The sequence below is a fragment of the Myotis lucifugus genome, unplaced genomic scaffold, assembly GCF_000147115.1.
Source record: "Myotis lucifugus unplaced genomic scaffold, Myoluc2.0 scaffold_181, whole genome shotgun sequence".
In the NCBI taxonomy this organism is placed as follows: domain Eukaryota; kingdom Metazoa; phylum Chordata; class Mammalia; order Chiroptera; family Vespertilionidae; genus Myotis; species Myotis lucifugus.
Window position 1 is genome coordinate 2,681,456 of NW_005871229.1, and position 19,963 is coordinate 2,701,418.

Sequence of the window (19,963 nt, forward strand, 5' to 3'; positions counted from 1 at the left end):
CTTCTCTCCCTCCCTTCCCCCCACCCTCCCTCTACCTCCACCTCCAGTACTTCCCTCCTCTCATAGCTTCCTGGACTTTTATTTAGTTAATGTGTTCTAATCATTTGGAACAGTTTTCCTTTTCTGCTCAAATTATACCATATTTAGCCAATGTGAGTTCTTGAGAGGCTAAATTTTAAAAATACTTATTTAAATACTAGAGGCCTGGTACACGAAATTCATGCATGGGGTGGGGGCGGGGGCACCCTCTCCAATCCGGGACCCCTTGGGGGATGTCCGGCTGCCAGTTTAGGCCCCATCCCAGAGATCAGGGCTAAACCGGCAGTCGGACATCCCTCTCACAATCCTGGACTGCTGGCTCCTAATCACTCGCCTGCTGCTTGGTCACCCCTAACTGCGCCCCCCTGCCGGCCTGGTCGCCCCCAACTGCCCCCTCCCTGCCAGCCTGGTTGCCCCCAACTGTCCCCCTCTGCCAGCTTGGTTGCCCCTAACTGCTCCCCCCTGCCGGCCTGGTCACCCCCAACTGCCCCCCCTGCCGGCCTGGTTGCCCCCAACTGCCTCCCCTGCCAGCCTGGTCACCCCTCATGGCCTCCCCACCGGCCTGGTCGCCCCACACAGCCTGGTTGTTCAGTCGTTTGGTCGTCCCTCACTAACTCCCCCTGCCAGCTTGGTCATAGGCAGCCATCTTGTGAGGGCATGAGGGTTAATTTGCATATTACTCTTTATTATATAGGATGTTTTTAACATTTATTTGCATTAAGTTACTTTTTAAATTATATTTTTATTGATTTCAGAGAGGAAGGGAGAGGGAGAGAGAAACATCAATGATGAGAGAGAATCATTGATCGGCTGCTTCCTGCACACCCCCCACTGGGGATCAAGTCCACAACCCAGGCATGTGCCCTGACTGGGAATCAAATCCGTGACCTCCTGGTTCATAGGTTGATGCCCAACCACTGAGCAACACCAGCTGGGCTTATAGTAAGTTATTTTGTTTGACAACTTTTTTTTTAATCTAAATTTTCAAACTTTTTCTCCATGATCCTAGTAACCTGGGTAAAATCCATTAATGAATACTCTTCTAATTATTAGTTCTCCACAGTTGAAGGGTAGATTATAGACCACATGCATGCACAATATCTTCAAATAGTTTTATTCTGCACAATCAAGGGAATTTTCCCAACAATGTGTTAGTGTTACCCTAAATCCTAAAGGAGGGATATACCACACCTGGCATGTTTATCATTTCCCCCACTAGGGGCATGCTGACTGTCTCAGCCCCCTCCCCCTCCCCCACCCCCTCCCAACCAGGACTTCCCAGGTACTGTGGGAGACGAATATCCAGATGCTCTGAACTTCAGTCACTGCCCGTATTGGAAGGTCAGGAATTGAAGTGGGACGTGAACCTCTAGTTCAGAGTGCTTGGTGCGTGTGCACCCGCTACAAGTGTTAGTTCCGTTTCCCTGAGCTGTCCTGCATTTCCAAACTAAAGTTTCTGCAACACCCACCCCTACCCCACACCCCACACACAGTCCGTGGCCGTCTGCACACGCTGGCACTTGTGTGAGGACCCTACATCAGGACGGGGGTGTAAAATTTCAGCTGTTTCCAAGGGCCGTTTGGTGCTCTCGTTTAAATTGTGAAAATCTCAAGTGTCACCCTCCTCTGACGTGTCAGTTCCGTCCTCAGTCCCTCCTCTCGGGACACGCTCGCCAGGGGGCCTGTGGTCCCTTCTTATCGCAAACCAGTGTCATTCGCAAGGACTTCCTGGGAAATTGGGGTACATCCAAACTAAGGAATACTAAGCTCCAATTAAATAAACCAGTTGTTTCTTTCTCTCTCTCCCTTCCTCTCTGAAATCAAAAATATATTTAAAAATAAGAAAATAAAACACCTTAGCTATGCCTTGTGATGTGGCAGCCTAGCTGTGTGGCCTTCCAGGCACTTTCTAAGTAGCATATGTTTGTACTCCGGGTTCCTCCAGCGGATCTCGACAGCACATTGCTCATTGTCCTGGCTGCCCGGTGTTTCGCTGAGTTAATGCGCCATCATGTATTTACACGGTGACCTGCCGTGGGTGCTGTCAAGAGTAATGCTGAGGGAACCTGGTGTTTGTCCTGGGCGGGGGGACCAAGTGTCCTGAGTGCATTTCAGGACATTTTGGGGTGAGGTGCCGCACTGTGGGTGAGTGAGCCCATTGGCCAGGCCTGTGCAGAGACTAACTTGCATTAATTCCAGTGACAAGCTGTACAAAGTGTGGCTTCGTGCTCCAGGGAACCGAGACTGCCTGGAACACGGTCAGAGCAGCCTGGCCAGCTCCTTTCTGGTGCCGGTCATGAGGGGTGAGGCTTTGCTTCTCCCAGGTGGGGGCCCACGCAGAGCTGTTTTTCAAGTAGTTTTTTGGGGAGAAACCACCTAAAAGGATTTCAGCCTTTAAAATACCCCGTCTGGCCCAGCCGTTGTGGTGCAGTGATTGAGCATCGACCTGTGAACCAGGAGGTCACAGTTGGATTCTCGGTCAGGGCACATGCCCGGGTTGCGGTCTCGATCCTCAGTGTGTGGCCTGTGGGAGGCGGCTGATCAATGATTCTCATCATTGATGTTTCTATCTCTCCCTCTCCCTTCCTCTTCAAAATCAATAAAAATATATTTAAAAAAACAAAAACCTCACCTGCATTGTCATCGTTGTTCTGTTATCATTCCATTTTAAAGGGGTCTTATTTTTATTTCTTCGTCTGGTAGTGAATAGAGAACAGGGTGTGGAGAGAGCGTGGATTTCAGGAGCGTATGCAGATGTCATAACCACACTGCTTTCCTCCCGCCGGGCCTCCTGCCCCCTGTGCAGCACTCGCCTTCAGAGGCGCACGCGGTGTGGAGAGGACGGAGCTGTGGGCGTGTGGAGGGGCTCACACTAGTAGACAGGACGGACACCGGCCTGCGAGTGGTCACCAGATGGTGTGGGGCTTCCGACGCGTCACCGCTAGTGACCGGAGCCGGCGAGGGTTCCCTGTCCTCACATTTGTGTCAGATCGAGTCAGAGGAACGTGGGGAGTCTCTGCTTGCCCGGCCCCAGGAGACTGCGGAGCGTGGCTGGAGCCAGACGCCTTGCCCAGAGACTAGGGAAGTACTATCTTCCATGTGGAGCTATTGGGGCCCCAGGCCACCATTCCTCCTTCCCCCATGGCCACTCGCTGCCTTTTTCCTGTTCACTCCTGTACATTCCACAAACATCTCTGTCTTTCCTTTCCCTCCACCTCAAAATGCTACTGGGAAACGGTTGCTAGGAAGTACTCTGGATAAGAGATGCCGCAGAAAATCCATTTTAACGAGAATGTGCCTCTTTTTCAACAGAAAACTTGGAATATAATGTGGAGCCTCAAGAAATCTCGCACCCCGATGTCGGACGCTATTTCTCAGAGTTTACTGGTACCCACTACATCCCGAACGCAGAGCTGGAGCTCCGCTACCCGGAGGATCTGGAGTCTGTCTACGAAACGGTGCAGAACATTTACAGTGCGAAGAAGGAGAACGCAGAGTAAAGGCCAGTAGAGGACATTGTGCCTTTGCTGCTGCTGCTACTTCCAGGAGAACAGGACTCCAGGAGTCCCTGGGTCCCTTTGGACATGACCACCAGGCAGCCCCTTGGTCCGGAGTGCTGGTTGCCTCCCACCAGGGGAAGTGGCCCGTGCTCTCCTCAGCTGCAAAGACAATGTCGCTCTCCGCTTCCACTAGTGAATCCTTGGCAAGGCCTGTTCGGTGGCATGGCTTGTCTGCTTGTCTGTGGTGACAGTCTGTGACGTTCTGTCTTCATGAGGGCTCACAGTCGACACGAGTCTAATCGTTCCTTAGCTCCCTCTCAGTAGTCTGTCTCGCACTTATCTCGACGTTTCATTTGCTGGCGACGGGCTCATACGTTTGCGACGATTCCTCCCTGATTTCTCTGTGGCCCAGGCGCAGTCCTGAGTCAGGGTCATTGGTCTTTTCAGCCTGAATTTAGCTGCTTATTCAGAGGTGAAGCTAAGTGAGTTTGGCAGCATCTTGGAGATGAGCAATGTAGTGCTAATCAGAATCGTTTGCCTTTATTTTTTCTAATGTGTGAAACCGATTTCAGGCACTTGTCTTTGTCTGTATTTGAATTAGAAGAATAACAGTTTTCCCTCTTGGATTTACGCTCCTGTCGCTATGAACCATTAGTTTTCCACTTTGTTACATGGAATTCTTTGAGGAAATGCATAATAATGGCCTTGGTGATGGATTTTTCCATGTTCATCTACTATTCCTCCCTTTAAAGTAACTTTTTTTATGTTAATACTCTCCAGTAGCATGAGTAGGTCTTAAATCAGTGATGGCTTCTCTTCATAGTAGGAAGTACAATCTGATGTTAAAATGTTTGCTTTTAGAAATTATACTTCGAGGTCTTCAAAGACCTAAAAATGAGACTTCACTTCTATAACCAGAAGAAAAATGAACCTCAAAAATGAAAAGAGGAGGTCCCGTGCCCCCGTCATTTCTGAGTGTCACATGGAGACCTCTCTGAGTGTGGCAGGGTATAGCAAGTAACACATCTTTCATCTTAAGAGCGTCTGGTCCACGGCAAAAGAAACGAGTGTCGTCTGCTCTCTTGACGCCATGGCCGTGACGGCACCGGGGGAAGCCTGCACTCCGAGTCCCCTGGGGAATCGGACCGCTCACTCAGCCCGCCCCCCTCCCGCCCCCACCGTGTTCTTAGTAACCGAGCACTGACAGTTCCACTCTGTGCAGCTCTGGAACTCCCACCACAACCGCCAGGTCTCCTGCCAGCTAGTCTTGTAGTTCACCAGTCGAGGCTGGTGTCTGGAGTTAGGGCCTCATGACGGACGTCACTCTCTAAGTCTGAGAATCCAGTTGATCTAATGCCTGAGGCTCTGGAGGGCAGGGATCCAGTCACTCTTGCTGCCTGTGCTCATTTGAGTGCAGGATTTTCATACCATGTTGGATGACTGCCTTCCATTGGTCCTTAATAAGCCCTGAGGTGACTGAGGTTTGGGGACGCTACCCGAGACTCTAGCAAGTGACGGCTGAGTTAATAAGCATTTGTTAGAAAACGATGGCGATTTGGCCAGCCTGCCCCTTCCAGCCTGAACTCGCTATCACCCGGTATCCATGGTCCTCATCAAATCCACAGTCAGACCATTAGGACTTGCATTTGAAATTGTGACCACTCACAGCACCCGCCTGCCTGAGGCCGGGGGCTTTCACACTACTCATTTAAAGGTGAAAATGAGAAACTGTGGAGTAAATGTTAACCAGGTGCATTACAGAGAAACCGTGGAGCATGCTGAGAATTATGCTTGTTGGTTTTCCGGTTTGACTTCTTTTCTCGTAGAGTAACATCGAGGCCAAGAAAGATAAGATGGTTTTCCCTTTAGTGACCCGTGTAAATATGTATCTAGACTGTTTTTAAATGTTTCTTCACGGATGCTTCATCTGGCTCCAGGAGGCCTCTGTCACCTGTGTAAGTGGTATTTGGGCACTTTATATTTTTCTAAAAATGTGGTTTTGGAACCTGTACTCTAATAAATCATAAGTTTCTTTTTAAAATTTTTCCAAAGTTTTCTCCATTTAAGAAAAACCCTGTTATAAAAGTAGAACTTTTGCAATGTTAAAATATTAAATATTTGGATATAGTAACTTCTTTTCTCTTCCAATGAAAGCCAAGATTTTTTTTTTTATATATATACAATGATTAATAAATGGAACTCCTCCGGGAACACCACATGAAGGGCCTGGCCGAGTTTGTCCCAGGACAGAGGCCCTGCCAGGCCCTGTCGCAGAATGTTTCCCATCTCTTCTGATCAAAAATTTGCTCTGCTGAAACTTCTGACATTGGTGAGTGGACAGGGTATCTTTAAACTGAGATTTACCTGCCAAACCTGAGTTTTATAAGCTCTCGAGGAATCTTGCGAGTATCTGGTTATAATGGAAAGACTGCAGCTTTTCAGTTCTGTTAAAAGTGTGTGTTTGTAAAACGAGAACTTCAAAAGCTTTGAGGGAAGCCCAGGTTCTCGGTGTGTCGTTAATGTGGACCCGAAAGCTGCGCGACAGGCCGCCCGACCAGAATGTCCTGCCGAGTGCTGATGCTCCGCGATGTCACCGCGCATCGTGTGGGAGGAAACTGTCGTGGGCTAAACAGTCACCCGGGCCCTGCAGTGCTGCGGCGCGTTGTGACTCCAGGAGTGTGTGCTGCGCCTGCCTTCCTGACGTCCCAGCTTGGGACGTCCCCCTGGACAGGCACACGTGCCCGTGGTGTCCCAGGGTCCCGTGTGCACAGACCTCCTCTGGGAAACGCTGTCTCGGTGACACCAGTCACGCCCAACACTAATCTCTACCGTGTCGTTGTGAGACCAGTTCTGCCGAGCGTCACCCACCCAGTCGGATTCTGAAAGGCCGGCTTTTGTTGTCTCTGCCTGAACCCTGTCGTAGATCTCCATTGCAAGTGCATTTACCCAGCAACAGTGTTCCCTTGCGACAGCCAGCGCCCAGTCCTGTCGCCGAGTCAGTTTACTCTCTTTCCGTACCTACTTAATGTCTAACTCACAACGTCAAATGTCGCGGTCTTCCCCGACGCGTTAGATGGAGTCGCGCCTCCATGTTCTGCTGCCAGCAGGTCCCTTTGCTATCAAGGGAGCTACTCCTTTCTCTCGGTCATGAACTTGAACTGCCAGCAACTTTTCATTTGAAAGATCTTGTGTCCATAATAATAATCAAGATGTTTGTTGTTTCTGGGAGGGAAGGGGAGACTGTTCACCTAGAGGAAATGAGGAACCCGTCACGTGGCAGTTGATTTTTGAAAACACTAATGGCTGTGTGCATGCATCACTTTGTCTTGCTTGCTTCCTTTGAGCCAGGCACTGGCCTGCACTGTGGTGGCCCTCACAGCAACCCTGTAAGGCAGGGCCGGCGGGTGACGATTTGTCCGGCCTGCACATGGTCTCAGTCACATATTCTTCTCTGTTTTTAAAAACGTACAAACATCCTGAGCTCGAGGGCTGTACAGAAGCAGGCGCAGGCCGGATGCGGCCCCCGGGCATCGTTTGCTGACCCCGGCCGAGGGGCGGGCCTGCCTGGCTTTCCGCTCACTGTACAGACGGGGAATCGCGCACCCTGCTTGTTTGTAGGTGGGAAACCTGGCATTTGACAGCCACACTACCGACTACCTCGCAATGTTTTTATCCTTTGCCTTGCAGCAACTTTAACTTCTTACCTTTCACTTCTGAAATTTAGAATCAAGAGAAAAGGACATTCCTGCGGTGATTCAAATGATGTGCAATTATAGCATAAATGTACTATGGCCATTTAGCAATGATTGTATTAGGGTAATGCTACTTCTGTAATAAATAGACCTAAAAATATTCGATGGCTCACACACAAAAGAACTTTCTTGCTGAAGTAACGGGGCAGGGAATGGGTGGGTGGGGCGGCCCTGGGGCAGTCACAGAGCCACTGCCTGTGTGCTTGCAGGAGCCCCTGAGCCCATCTCCATCCAGCCTGCAGGGGATCAAGCCTGGGGGGGACTTGCCTGAGGGGGTTCTGGGAGCTGAGGCAGCAGCGGAACTTGCCACTTCCACTCACACTCCCCAGGGGCTGGGAATCAGAAGAGCAGTGTGGCTAGCAGCTGCTGTCCAGCTCCTGCCTGGGTGTGCTCCTCCCAGGCGGGACACGCCCTGCTTCCCGGGGAGGCGGCCTTACCCCTCCTGTGCTTTAAAGGTTGACCTTTCTCGGTCCGTCCAGGTTGCATACCAGCTTGCTTATATTTCTTGTAAGCAAGCCCCTCTTCCCTCTCCCATTATCCATCTTCCATCTGTTAGGCACCTCTCTGCTTCCGGGCTGTGGAGAACAGAAACATGCTGGTTCGTGTCTGTCTCCGAGAGCTGTCAGTTTTCAGAGACATCCAAGCATTCGACTTGGAGGTCCAGCCGGAAGTCTTGAATGGCCGGAGAGACTGTGTGCTGGGGCTCAGCCAGGTCCCCTGGCCTTAGCTGACACTGTCCCCGGAAACTTCAGCTCTGCTCATGGGCCAGTGATCTGCTTGGTGTGGGTCGCTGGGCGGGGCCACAGTTCTGCGTTGGGTTGAGGCTGCTCACACTCTGCTGTGGGACCTGGACCTCATCATGTGGAAACAGTGAGCAGAGCCTGGAATGTGCGTGTGTGTGTGTGTGTGTGTGTGTGTGTGTGTGTGTGTTGTGTGTTGGGGGTGTGAGTGGTTAGACTCAAGGCAGCCACAGGGGTCCATGTGGCTGTTCAGACCCCACCTGGCTGGGAAGCAGGCGCTCATCCCCCGCAGTCTGGTTGGCATCGTGTTCAATGAAACAGGCTTTCCTTGTGCTTGTTTTTGGAGCGGGGGGAGGGGTGGCTTTTCTTTCTTGTAGACCTCGGTGGGATGGAAAGTGAGCTCCGGGGGTCAGCATTCACACTTCCTCCCATCTGTGTCCACGGCGGCTGACACATAAGAGGCGGGTGGACGCTTCTAGAATGTGAGGTGAAGTCATTTACCGTCCCGTGAGCAAAACACTCCTTGCCAAAAGCACAAACATGTCACCCTGTGTCAGAGCTCACTGTCTCCCGGGCCTTTATTCTGTGCCAGCCCTGGATCCACTTGAAATGATCCCAACTGGACACGCGAGGAAACTGAAGCTCAGAGAAGTTGAGTGGTTTGCCCAAGATGGCACAGCAGCTGGGGAACAGGGCCCAGATCCCCACCCAGCTCCGCTGGCTGCAAACCCAGCTGCTCTTTCCAGCTGGGCACGCAGCGCCCCTGTCCTAGAAGTCAGACATCGAAACCTATCCTCGAGGTGGTGGCTCTTGGAGGTGGGGCCTCTGGGAGGTGATGAGGTCCTGAGGCGGCGCCCTCCCCATGGGATTCGTGTGCTTATAAAAGGGGCCCCAGAGGCCCTCACCCCCGCCGTGAGGACACAGCAGAGGCTGCCACCTAGGAGCCAGGAAGCGGGCCCTCAGCAGACCCCAAATCTGCCGGCGCCTTCACCTCGGGCTCCCCAGGCTGCAGGACGGTGAGTAACCCATGCGTCTAAGCCGCAGCCTATGGTACTGTTGCTGCAGCAGCCTGAGCAGATTAAGATAACCACTTCCTGGGCAGAGGTCAGCTTCTTTTTCCTGGAAACGTCTAGAATACGGCAGCTCTCCCTTACAGAGGTGTGGACAGTTTCCAGGGATCGTGCTGAGACAGGTTCAGCGGGTGCAGTTCGGTTGAGTTAGCCCCAGAAAGGTGGACTCGGGGCACACACTTTGTGACCTTTGCCAGAGCACGACTTACTCGTGTGCACGTCAGCATTTTGCCTTTCCAGGGATCAGTAGCTGCCAGGCAGCGATGTTCAGAGGACATAGACGGTTTGTGTTGGTTTCCTGGTTTCTCAATCATGTATTGATATGAGTGTGTTATTTAGCAGCAGCTAAGATGTCCCCTGTGTGTGCTAGGACTTCCCCCTCCCTTGTTTCTTCATCACTCCCCGAACTCATCTGAGCACCATTTACCATTTGTTAGTCACTGGAGCTGGGTTTCGCCTCCGCTGGGGGCTGGGGGGTGGACAAGCTGCTGCTGAGCAGAGGGCGGGTTCCGGGTCCGAGGTGCGCAGGTCTGTGACCTGTGGAGCTGTGAGCCCTGAGGGAGGGAAGCAGAAGTCCCCGGGCACAGCATTGTGTCGCAGTAAGAGAGACACATAGATGGTTCTGGAGGGAGGGAGGGTGATGGGCCTGGGGCAGCTGTTCTGCAGTTTTATCTGGTGGTGATAGACTCTGCTGAGTGCACAGCACAGCAAGGCTCGTTCGGGATGAGCCGCCCCAAGCGGACGCCCCCACCAGCCTTCAAGGCTCACTAGCTTCGGCACTCCGAGGCCTGCCAAGAGAAGGCTGTGCTGGGCAGGGAGCACCCAGAGCCCGGAGAGACCGAGCCACCACACAAGATGGCCCAGGTGTCCTGCCAGCTGGTCGCGGACCCCAGGCTGTGCTGTCCTCTCCGAGCAGCCCGTGTTCCCATTTGGGAACGAGGGAGAGGGAGAGTGGGGATTTTCCATCCTCCGTCCCCGGGTGACTCAGAAGAGAGCAAAGCCTGTTCCAAGCTTGTTCTATTACTTCTGTCATTTCTCTCGCTGAGCCGCGAAGAGCAAAGGCTGGGAGAGGTCCGTCTGCCCCACACCCTTGCCTGGTCCCACGTTCTGACGACCTGCTTCCCTTTGCACCTCCAAAGCCTGGCATCTGCCCAGGCCCGCAGTTGCCTGGAAATGCCGTCTCTCTGTTGTCATTCCGTGTTACATGAAAATGCCGCTGCCCCTCGGTGGCCCGATGTCGGGGGTCAGGAGGCTTGGGCACGAGGTCTTGGTCACGCAGTGCTGCCTGTGGATGTGCCACAAATCCACAAGAACACAGGCTGGGAAGGGCACGCAAGGGGGCCACGCCTTCCGAAAAGCTGTCTTTGGGAATCATGCGTATCACCGTGGACCCCTCGGTTCCTGTAAGTGGCTGGGAGAAAACGGGCACAGCTCCTCTCCTCTTGTCGTCCCTCGTGGCCAGGACCCGCTGTCTCTCACTTAAGGCCTAGAACCGTCCGAGTTGGGAAGGACTTGCCATTTCCCCATCGTGGCTGTTTCGGGCACATGGAGGAGGGGGACTCGCTGGGTAGATAAACCGGAGGGGTCTTAGGAGGGAATCCATTACGTGGCCTTACCCTGCGCTTGGAAAGTGTTGCTCGGGGAAGCAGGGCCCTCCCGCTCCAGAGGGCCTGCCAATGAGGATTGCAGATGAAGCTCCTCGTTCCGTGGAAATGAGGACGGGCTCAACCCCCATCGCCAGGGCAGCTTGCACCTGGGGTGCCTGTTTAACAGCCCTTTCTCCTTCATTCTTACGAGTAGAACCCGAGTCTGTTCCGGCAGCCGGACCTAGCTCCAGGATATAAACTAACTATGAGAGGTTGAAGCAGGCATGGCTAGCGAGTCTGCCATACACTGCAGAAACAGTGTGGTAAGATTTGGCCCCTGATGAAGGAAGAGAACATTTTCTCTTTGCCTCCTTCCTGCTGTGAATATTATCAAGAGACAATGTGATGTCTGGTGCTGCTGCAGCCACACTGCAGCCATGAGGGGAAGGCCCCAAGAATTTCAGAAATGCCAGCCTGGAGCCCCCACTGGCTGAATTTGTGTGCCAGCCCTAGGAACGCCCCCTCCAACTTCTTGATAGAGGGCTAGTGCCCGTCTCTGATGTTTACACCAAGCATTCTTCACGCGCAGATACTGAACCTAAATCGTGCTCTGTGACTATCATCGCAAACATAAGTGCTCATGAGCACAGAGAGAGCTTAGCACATGTCCTCCTGCCGCGACTGCCCATCTTGAATCCTTTCCCTGTTTACTTTCCAATCAAATATGCGGAATCCTTGAGGAGAAGTTTTGTGGTGAAAGCGTAGATTCCAGGGAACCGGAGGCCAGAGGAGCCCCCGTGGGGAGAGCCATCTGTCTCCTCCTGTCAGTCTTCCTGTTAGATGATGTCAGACTCTCTTCAACGTTTCAAACACCTAACATACGAAATGTGCTCGTACATGGATTACTTTCCGATGTACCACGGTGCCCACACTAACAGCGAGGTTTTGTTTCCGTTCATCGTGTGCGTACGAGACACCGATTCTTCCAGGGACTAAAGACACCGCTCAGGCAGGCCCGCTCCCGCCAAGCGCAGAACACTGCAGACTGCTCCTTGGCCAGGAAGACTGGCCCTCGGCTGAACCCTAATTACAGCCACTGCTGGTGGAAGATTCCAGGTCCCTTCTCCCTGCAGGCGGGTGTGGCCTCCATGCCCGGGTTCCCTGGTCCGATGACCGATAGGATGGCCTAACATGCCCCAGTTGGGGTCTCCGGCCCCCTGCTCCTCAGCTGCCTGCACGGCTTCCCCGGCTTTCCCAGGGGCATGGCTCAGAGCACTCAGTGCCCTGCTGGAGCTGCACCCGCTCCTGCTCCTGCTCCCCCCCTTCATGTCAGACACGGGAGAGGCTGCTGGGCGTCCCGGACAGCGGAGAAGGATGTTCCAGAAAGGAGGCTGAGCGGGCAGAGAAGGGAAACTTGTGAGGGGCGTTCATTGTAGGCCTTCCTTTCAATGAAACTAGCTGCGCACTGTCTCCTCTGCCCCCCAGCCCCCAGCAAACTTCCCCTTAAGTGAATCGTTTTGGGGCTCCTCCCCTTGCATCACCTGAGGGGGGTCCAGCAGGGGGGTGATGGGGCCAGAAATGGAGTGAGTAGCCCTGTGTTAACTGAGAGCCATCAGACTGGAGGGCGCCAGGTCCCCCTCCCTGCACCCTAGTGCCTGGGGACAGGGCAAGGCTGCACCTTAGGGGTCACGTCACCCCTCCTGGAGCCGGCAAGAGGCCCTGGTCCTGCGGTGAGGTCTGCCGAGTGTGGTGTCCATCACAGTGGGAAACACACGGGAAACACCTGGACCAGGTCACCAGCCGGTGCGTCACCGTGCAGTTACTCCATAATGGTGGGGGGCATCCCCGGTTCCCCCGGTACCTGCTCCCAGCCAGGACATCAGCAGAGCCTCAGAGTCCACCGAGGGACCTTTTCACACGGACAGCCAAGGCAAGTCCCCAGAGGACCTGTGCCGAGATGAAGCTCGGGGGGCCTGTGGGAGACCCGGAGGAAGACCAGAAAACCGGCCTGGGCACCCTTGGAAGTCCTTGCTCCTGGAAGGGCTGCCTCATCCAGGAGGTGAAGGTGGCATCCACCCTGGTGGTGGGGTCGGTGCCTCTAAAAAAACACATCATGCCCTGACTGGTTTGGCTCAGTGGATAGACCGTTGGCCTACGGACAGAAGGGTCCCGGGTTCGATTCCAGTCAAGGGCATGTACCTGGGTTGCGGGCACATCCCTAGTAGGGGGTGTGCAGGAGGCAGCTGATCGATGTTTCTCTCTCATCGATGTTTCTAACTCTCTATCCCTCTCCCTTCCTCTCTGTAAAAAATCAATAAAATATATTAAAAACAAACAAACAACAACAAAAAAACACATCATGTAACCCTCATGCTACTCTGCAGAGTGGGTGCTATGCCTGTTAACCCATTTGACAGATGCAGGAACTGAGGCTCAGCGAGGCTGCACCGACTTGCCCAAGGCCTCAAGGAAAAGACACAGAAAGAAACAGATGGTGGAGGCTGGCTCCCCAGTGGGATGGTGCCGGGCCGGTTTCCCAGGTGGGTCCCAGGTTCCCAGGTGGGGAGCCCCACTGACCTGCATTGGGTCTGATTCCCGCCCCAAACCCTAGGGGGCAGCAGAGCTCCAGAATGGACCGTGCACTTCACAGTGGACCAGAGAGTGGCTCAAATGCTGCTTCTGTTCCTGAGCGAGCGCGGAAGTCCCTCAACCTGGAGATGGGTCTCCGTTGTTTGTGGGCAAGTTGGAAGAATGGAACATCTTCAGAGAGCGCCTCTCACTGCATCATGGGCGACACCGCGCCTGGGGCCACCTGTGCTGCTCTAAGCACTCGGGTGTCGGTCCTTTTACCGTCGTCCTGGTTTCATGGAAGTCCACCCAGAGGCCAAGAGAAGCAACGGGAGTTCCCCAAGCCCCATGGCCAGTAAGCAGCCGGGCGGGATCGGAACCCAGGTCGTCCCGCTGCTGCAGAACTGCCTCCGAAATGACCTGGGACTCGGAGGCAGCTCGACAGGACGCACCCACGGCTGTCTGTCGTTTCAGTGGCAGGTCAGGTCAGTTCATGGGCTGTGGGCACTGCTGTTAGCATAAGGTATTGACAAGGCTCACCAGGGAGGGAGGGTGCCCCCCACCGAGTACTCACCCGGCTGCCGCACGTGACAATTGTCATTTACAAAACGCCTGCTGCAGTCTAGACACTTCTACCAGGCGGAGGTGTGTTCTCTAACTGAGAATAGCTTCCGAGGCCTGACGGGAGCCGCTTTCTGGTGACATCAGAGCAGCAGCCCCCTCGCTCACAGCCAGGAGAGGGGCTTTTCTCCGGCTTAGCAACAACAGTCACTGCAGGCTCCCCGGCCCCCCTGGAAGGCTGCCCTGAGCCTGGGGCCTTGACGGAGGTGTAGGGCCGGGCCGGGGGACCCCCAAGGTGAGCGGGCTTTATCTTCAGTCTGGAGCAGGGGTCCTCAAACTTTTTAAACAGGGGGCCAGTTCACTGTCCCTCAGACCGTTGGAGGGCCGGACCATAGTTTTAAAAAAAACTATGAACAAATTCCTATGCACACTGCACATATCTTATTTTGAAGTAAAAAAACAAAATGGGAACAAATACAATATTTGTATTTGCATGTGGCCCACGGGCCGTAGTTTGAGGACCCCTGGTCCGGAGTCTCTCTGTCACGTCTCCCCTTCCCTACCACCCACTGTTTGCTGAATGCTGGCCATCCGGCCTCGCCAGCGGGGCCCGGACAGAGGGCAGAGGTCAGCCCGGGGACTACATTCTCACCAGCAGTGGAAGACATGGGTGCCTCTGTCCTGCTCACCCCTGCCTCACCGTCACCTGGGGGGACCCTAACAAGTGTGAACCAGCCCGCACTCCGCCACTGCACCCCGCCCACTGGGGTTCTCAAACCCGCCCGCTTTGGAACTCTGGGTCTCAGGAAGGAGAACGGCGCGCACCTTTCTCAAGGCCCCAGCGGGTGACCTCTGACGGGAGTGAAGGTAAGTTCTGGGCGGAGAATAAAGACTGCGTGTAACCGAGGTTGGACTGCGGTTCCTGCCAGGAGCTGGCAGCTTCAGTCACGGTGTCAGAGGGGCCGGGGAGGGAGGGAGGAAAGGGACGGGGAGCAGTTTGGGTGTTCCTGGGCGTTTGTGTTTCTGTATTGCTCAGGTTTGTGCACAGGCCTGTGTACATGAAGCGGGGCACCATGCTTTACTGCCGCTGGGGGGAGCTTGAGGGTAACTGGCTGCACGAGATTTTGACCTTGCACCCTGGCTCCACGAAACTTAGCCCCCTCGGCCTCAGTTTCCCCCTTCCTGCGGCGTGGTTTTACCTTCTCACATCTAGTAGGAGCCTGACAAGTCATCTTGGAGACATCACAACCGACTTGCAGAGCCCAGGTGCTGGCCACGCACTGTCTTCAAGGAAGGACAGAGGCCAGAGAAGAGAGACCACTTGCCCAGGGTCACGGCGACATTCTCCGCAGACCCTGGTGTTCCCTGTGCCAGGACTGTCCCTGCACTGAGAGGCCGCAAATGCTCTGTGATCCAACGAGGTGGAGAGGAGGCAACTGGTGGCCCAGAAGCAGCTCCGGGTGCCGCCTGTGAGCCGTCCCTCTGGCTCCGCGCCCTCAGGACCGATGTGGCCCTCGCCTCGGGCACGGGGTTAATGAGCTATGACTTTCAGCGCAGCTGCCAAGAGCCTGGGCTCAGCTCAAGGTCACACTGCAGACACGTGATACCAGGCGGCAGGGGAGTCCCCTCGCCCTGACGTGACCGTGACCGTTGGTTCTCCACCCAGGAGGCACCTGTGGACAAACACCTGGGCCTTCTTCCCCCACAAGCCTCCCAGGTACATGCCGAGGGCGCCCCGGGGGCCTCATTTGCATGCAGCTGCAGGGCAGTGGCTCTCCAACCTGCCAGTGTATTGGAATCCCCGTGGGGGGACACACTGATGCCACTAAAGTGGGGCCTGGGGTCTGAGCACTAGAGAGACTTCAGCCCACGGCGCTGCTTCTAACTCTGCATATGCATCTCCAGGGAACATTCTGCTCTCGACTTTCTGAATCCAAAGCAATGAGTCTCCTGACCCACCTTCCTGACTAGCAAATAAAAGCTCAGCGTGAGCGGCACGGAGGCACCCCCTTCTGCCGCTTGGTAGACAGGACAGGGGACTGCCGTCTGTCACCAGCCCCAACCCTGGCCACTCAGGATGCTCACTGCAGGATCTGAGCCCAGAGTCCCCCTAGGCGTTCCAGGACAGCCCAGGGCGGCCCCCGGTGCCCTTACACTCTGCCCCGGTCACCTGGTGACTGGGGTCCCCTGAGGGATGCCTCCTTCCTGGCGCCCAGCTCCTGGCCCCCGCCCCCCAGCATGTGGTCTCCTGTTCACTCTGACCCACAAGCCTACAGGGGCCTACGTGCCGAGTTTACTCCTCCCTGCGCCGCCTCCCTCTCCCCAGAAACCACAGGCCCTCTCTGCACCCTGGGACATCCGGTGGCTGGGCTTGAGGCCAGGTTTCATGAAGGCTGTGAGGCCCGGGCTCTGGCAGGCCGAGGGACAGGCACCAAACAGTCCTCCTCGTGACAAGCTGAGCACAGCCTCCCCGGCAGACCGTCCCCCGGCACGTCAGCTGCTGCCGGGACCTGCCCTCCACCCACCAGGACATGGCCAGAACATGCGACTGTCCCTGAGCTGGTCAGTGACCAGTGTCTGGGTCCTGGTGACAGAGCCCCCTCCGTGGGCCAGCTCCGTGTAAGCAAGCACTTCATGTGAAGCCTCATGAAATGGACCCATTTCACAGATGGAGACCCAGGATTCTAGGGGGAAGGTCATAGCCTAAAGCCAAAGACAGGGTCTGAACCCAGACCTCCAACTTCACCCACAACCTCTACAGCAGAGGTTCTCAAATCGGAGACATAAAAAGCACCCCAGCGAGTCTATCTCTGTGGGCCCCAGGAGCCTGCATTTTTATACAAGAACGCAAAAGACCCTGACATCAATGGCTGGGGGTCAGCCTTGGCGAGTCCCGCCCCCTCCCCCAGTTCCCACCTGCTCGGAGGCTCAGGACCTAGTCTAGCCTCAGCCCAGCCAGGCTCGTCCTTGCTGCATGCCCTTGACCCTCTGAACTGTTTCCTGGGTGAAAACGAGGGTTGAGCCAGCCAGTTCTGAGGGGTTCTTCATTGTGCCTTGAGTCTCCCCCTTGGCTCCCACCCAATGCAATGCGGGGAGGGGGGGGGCTTTTCCCCCAGCAGGCCCCCCACCGGTCAGTGACCTCTGCCCTGGATTTCCACCTGCCGCTACATGCAGTCGGCCCCCGAAGCCCCCAAAGCATCCCCCGACCGCCCTGGAGTCTCTGGCAGGGGCTTCCTCTGCCCTCGGCCTCCTGCCTTTGCCTGCACACCTGCTTCTTCCTTCATGAAGGGCAGAGCTGGCGGCCCACCCTGTCTCAGCCGCCCCAGGAGAGCGCTCAGGCCGCCGAGTGGCCGGCAGGGAAGTGCACCGTCAGCAGGCACGGGGCCCTGGGCTCTGCGGAGTCAGCACTGCCAGCCAGGCGGGTGGTGGGGCTCCCCACCTCTGCCTCTTACCCAGGGCCCCCAGGCCCGCCCCGCCCACCCACCGCAGTCTGCCCGAGCTGGCCCAAACGGTGGGTGCCTGCTGCCTCCTCTCCCAGGTAAGCCCCAAATTATTGACTGCACCAGCTCTGAACCCCAACATATATTTATCATCCTGCCTCGCAGGCACTCGGCCGGGTCTTGCCCTACCGCGGGCGTCCCAGGCGTGAAGGGAGAAGGGAGAGGGGGACATGGCTGTGCCCGCCCCATCCTCACCCTCTGGCTGGGGTGCTGAGCTGAGCCAGGCCAGTGGCCTGCCCTGCTGACAGCTGCCCGGTGGTCCCTGAGGTCACCTGCACACTGGAGGGGGCCTCCCGCAGGCCAGGCAGCCAGGGACAGTGAGTGATAGCAGAGAATGTGCCAGAACCTGGCCTTCCTCAGGGTCCGCGCTCATTTGTGGCCACAGAGGTGGCCCTTTGGGGAGGGGTCTCCCAGGTGTGGACTCGGTCACCACAGGTGCCTGGGGCTAGGAGAAGCCAGCGACTCTGTCCAAAGGGCCTCTAACACCCCGCACAGTCCTGGACGGCAGCCCGCCACCCCTTTCACCAGAGGGTTTGGGGGACTTGCTTGAAGGGGTGTCATGTGAGCACACCCAGCCCCCCTCCTCTGCCCCAGACTATTGGGGTGGCGCCGTTTCTTCGTGTGCGGTCCTCGGGCGACCTGCATCAGAAACGATTTGGACCCCTGTCACAAGTGCACATTCCTGGGCGCTCAGCTCCTTGTTCTTACAATGGGGTGTGAAGAGCGCACCCACAGTGCTCTGGGACTCCGCGGGGGCGGGGGAGGGGGCGGGTAACACAGCCAGTGCTCAGCACCCAGGTCACTACCGGCAGCAGGACAGAGTGGTGGCAAACGAGCTCTGCAGATGGAAGAAGTGGATTTTCTGTTTGCGCTCTCTCTCTCTCTCTCTCTCTCTTTCTCTCTCTCTCTCTCTCTCTCTCTCTCTCTCTCTCTCTCTCCCAGCCATGTAACCTTTGGTGGAGACAGACGCTTACAGGAGGCATCGCTGGTTTGGGGCTCGGGCTCTGTTGCCTCTTAACTGTGAGCTTGATCATGTGACTTGAGCCCCTGTGAGCCTCAGCTTCCACATCTGCGAAATGGGAGCCCTAATTTGCCCGTCAGCTGCCGTGTGGCTGTGACGGCTCAGTGAGATGCTGTCAGGACAGCGTGTGGTTGCACAGACACCCTCCCCTCTGGGGGCTCCCTTCGCTCACCGCCCCAACCCCTGCTTTGGAGGCAAAGTGTAGAGAAGGGAGGATGGCGCCCGGGCCCCTGTGCCCTCCGCCTCGGCATGGCCTTCACGGGGGCTCCGGCCACAACAGCCCGAGGGCAGAAACAACCCCCGGCCCAGCCAGGCGCCTGGATGAACACAACGTGGTCCCTCCAGACAGTGGACTATTACTCAGGCTTAAACAGTGAGGAAGCACTGCTCACACTCCCGCACGGATGAACCTTGGAGACATCACATGAAAGGGAAGAAGCCAGTCCCAAAAGGCCACGTACTGTGTGATTCCATTTATGTGAAATGTCCAGAACAGGCAGATCTCAGAGACAGAAAGCAGATGAGTGGTTTTCGGGGCCAGATAGAATGGGGTGGGGGCTGAGGGGTGTCGGGTAAAGGGTGTCGGGTTTCTTTTTTGTGATGATGAAAACGTTCTAAAATAGACTGTAGTGATGGTCGCAAACTCCGTGAGGATATTGAGAACCACTGAGACGTACACGCTAAACGGGGGAGCTGTATGATATGTGAATTATATCTCAATATGCATCACCCCAAAAAGGACCACCTACATTAGAAACAGCTGGAGAGACAGTCCTGGGCCTCCTGAGTCAGAACCTGCCCAGGCCCAGGAATCGGAATTGAGTCAGAACTCCAGGAGGTCTGCACGCACACAGATCTTAAAGAGCCAGCCCGCCCTCTAGGGAGACAGACTGTCAGCACCTTTTCCTTGGCACTGGGGTTTGACAAGTACAAACCCAGCCCGTATCAGTCCCTACGGCTGCTGGACAAATGACCACAACTTGGTGGCTTAAAGCAAATATATGATGCCACAGTGTGGGGTGAGATGTCTGAAGCGGGTCTCCCTGGGCTAATGTCAGGGAGTCACAGGCCGCGTCCTTCTGGGGGCTCCCGGGAGAATCCACCCCCTGGCGTTCTCCAGCTCCCAGAAGCTGCCCGCGTTCCTCAGCTCGGCCCCTTCCTCCCATCCAAAGCCAGCAGTGGCCGGTGGGCACTTCCCATGTCCCCTCACATCACTCTTGACTCTGACCGCCCTGCCTTCCTCTTGCACGTCGAAGGACCCTGGGGCTGACCCCGGGCCCACCGGCTGACCCAGGTGACCGCCCCACCTCACGGCCAGCTGCTTTACAACCTTGACTCTGTCTTCCACGTGACGAGACGTAGTCCTGCTGCTTCACGGTGCGGACGCCTCTCCCCACATCACAGCTGCTGAGTAAATCAAGTGGCCCCGCCTGGCGCCCCGCCCGGGGCAGTTGCATTTGGGTCTGAAAAGAGGCCCCAGCAAACCCAGTGAACACTGCTTACGACCAGCTCCTTCCACGGCCCCTTCCACTGCCCCGCCCTCTGCAGAGCCTGCCGCGGCCGCTCCATGTAAAGCGATGGCGAAGTTAAAATAGCTCTGGGGCTCCTGCCACCTCCTCCTGCTGC

General features: G+C 55.7%; 1 protein-coding gene across 2 annotated transcripts in view; it reads left to right on the forward strand.

Moving 5' to 3' along the window:
* Positions 1-7,391, forward strand: part of FBXO21 (F-box protein 21) — a 34,681-nt gene extending 27,290 nt beyond the window's left edge. For both annotated transcript variants that reach the window (XM_023760440.1, XM_023760441.1), the window contains exon 11: positions 3,352-7,391. In XM_023760440.1, coding sequence (XP_023616208.1) covers positions 3,352-3,539 — 188 coding nt within the window. In that variant the 3' untranslated portion in view covers positions 3,540-7,391. The remainder of the gene's footprint in view (positions 1-3,351) is intronic.
* Positions 7,392-19,963: the final 12,572 nt, after the last annotated feature.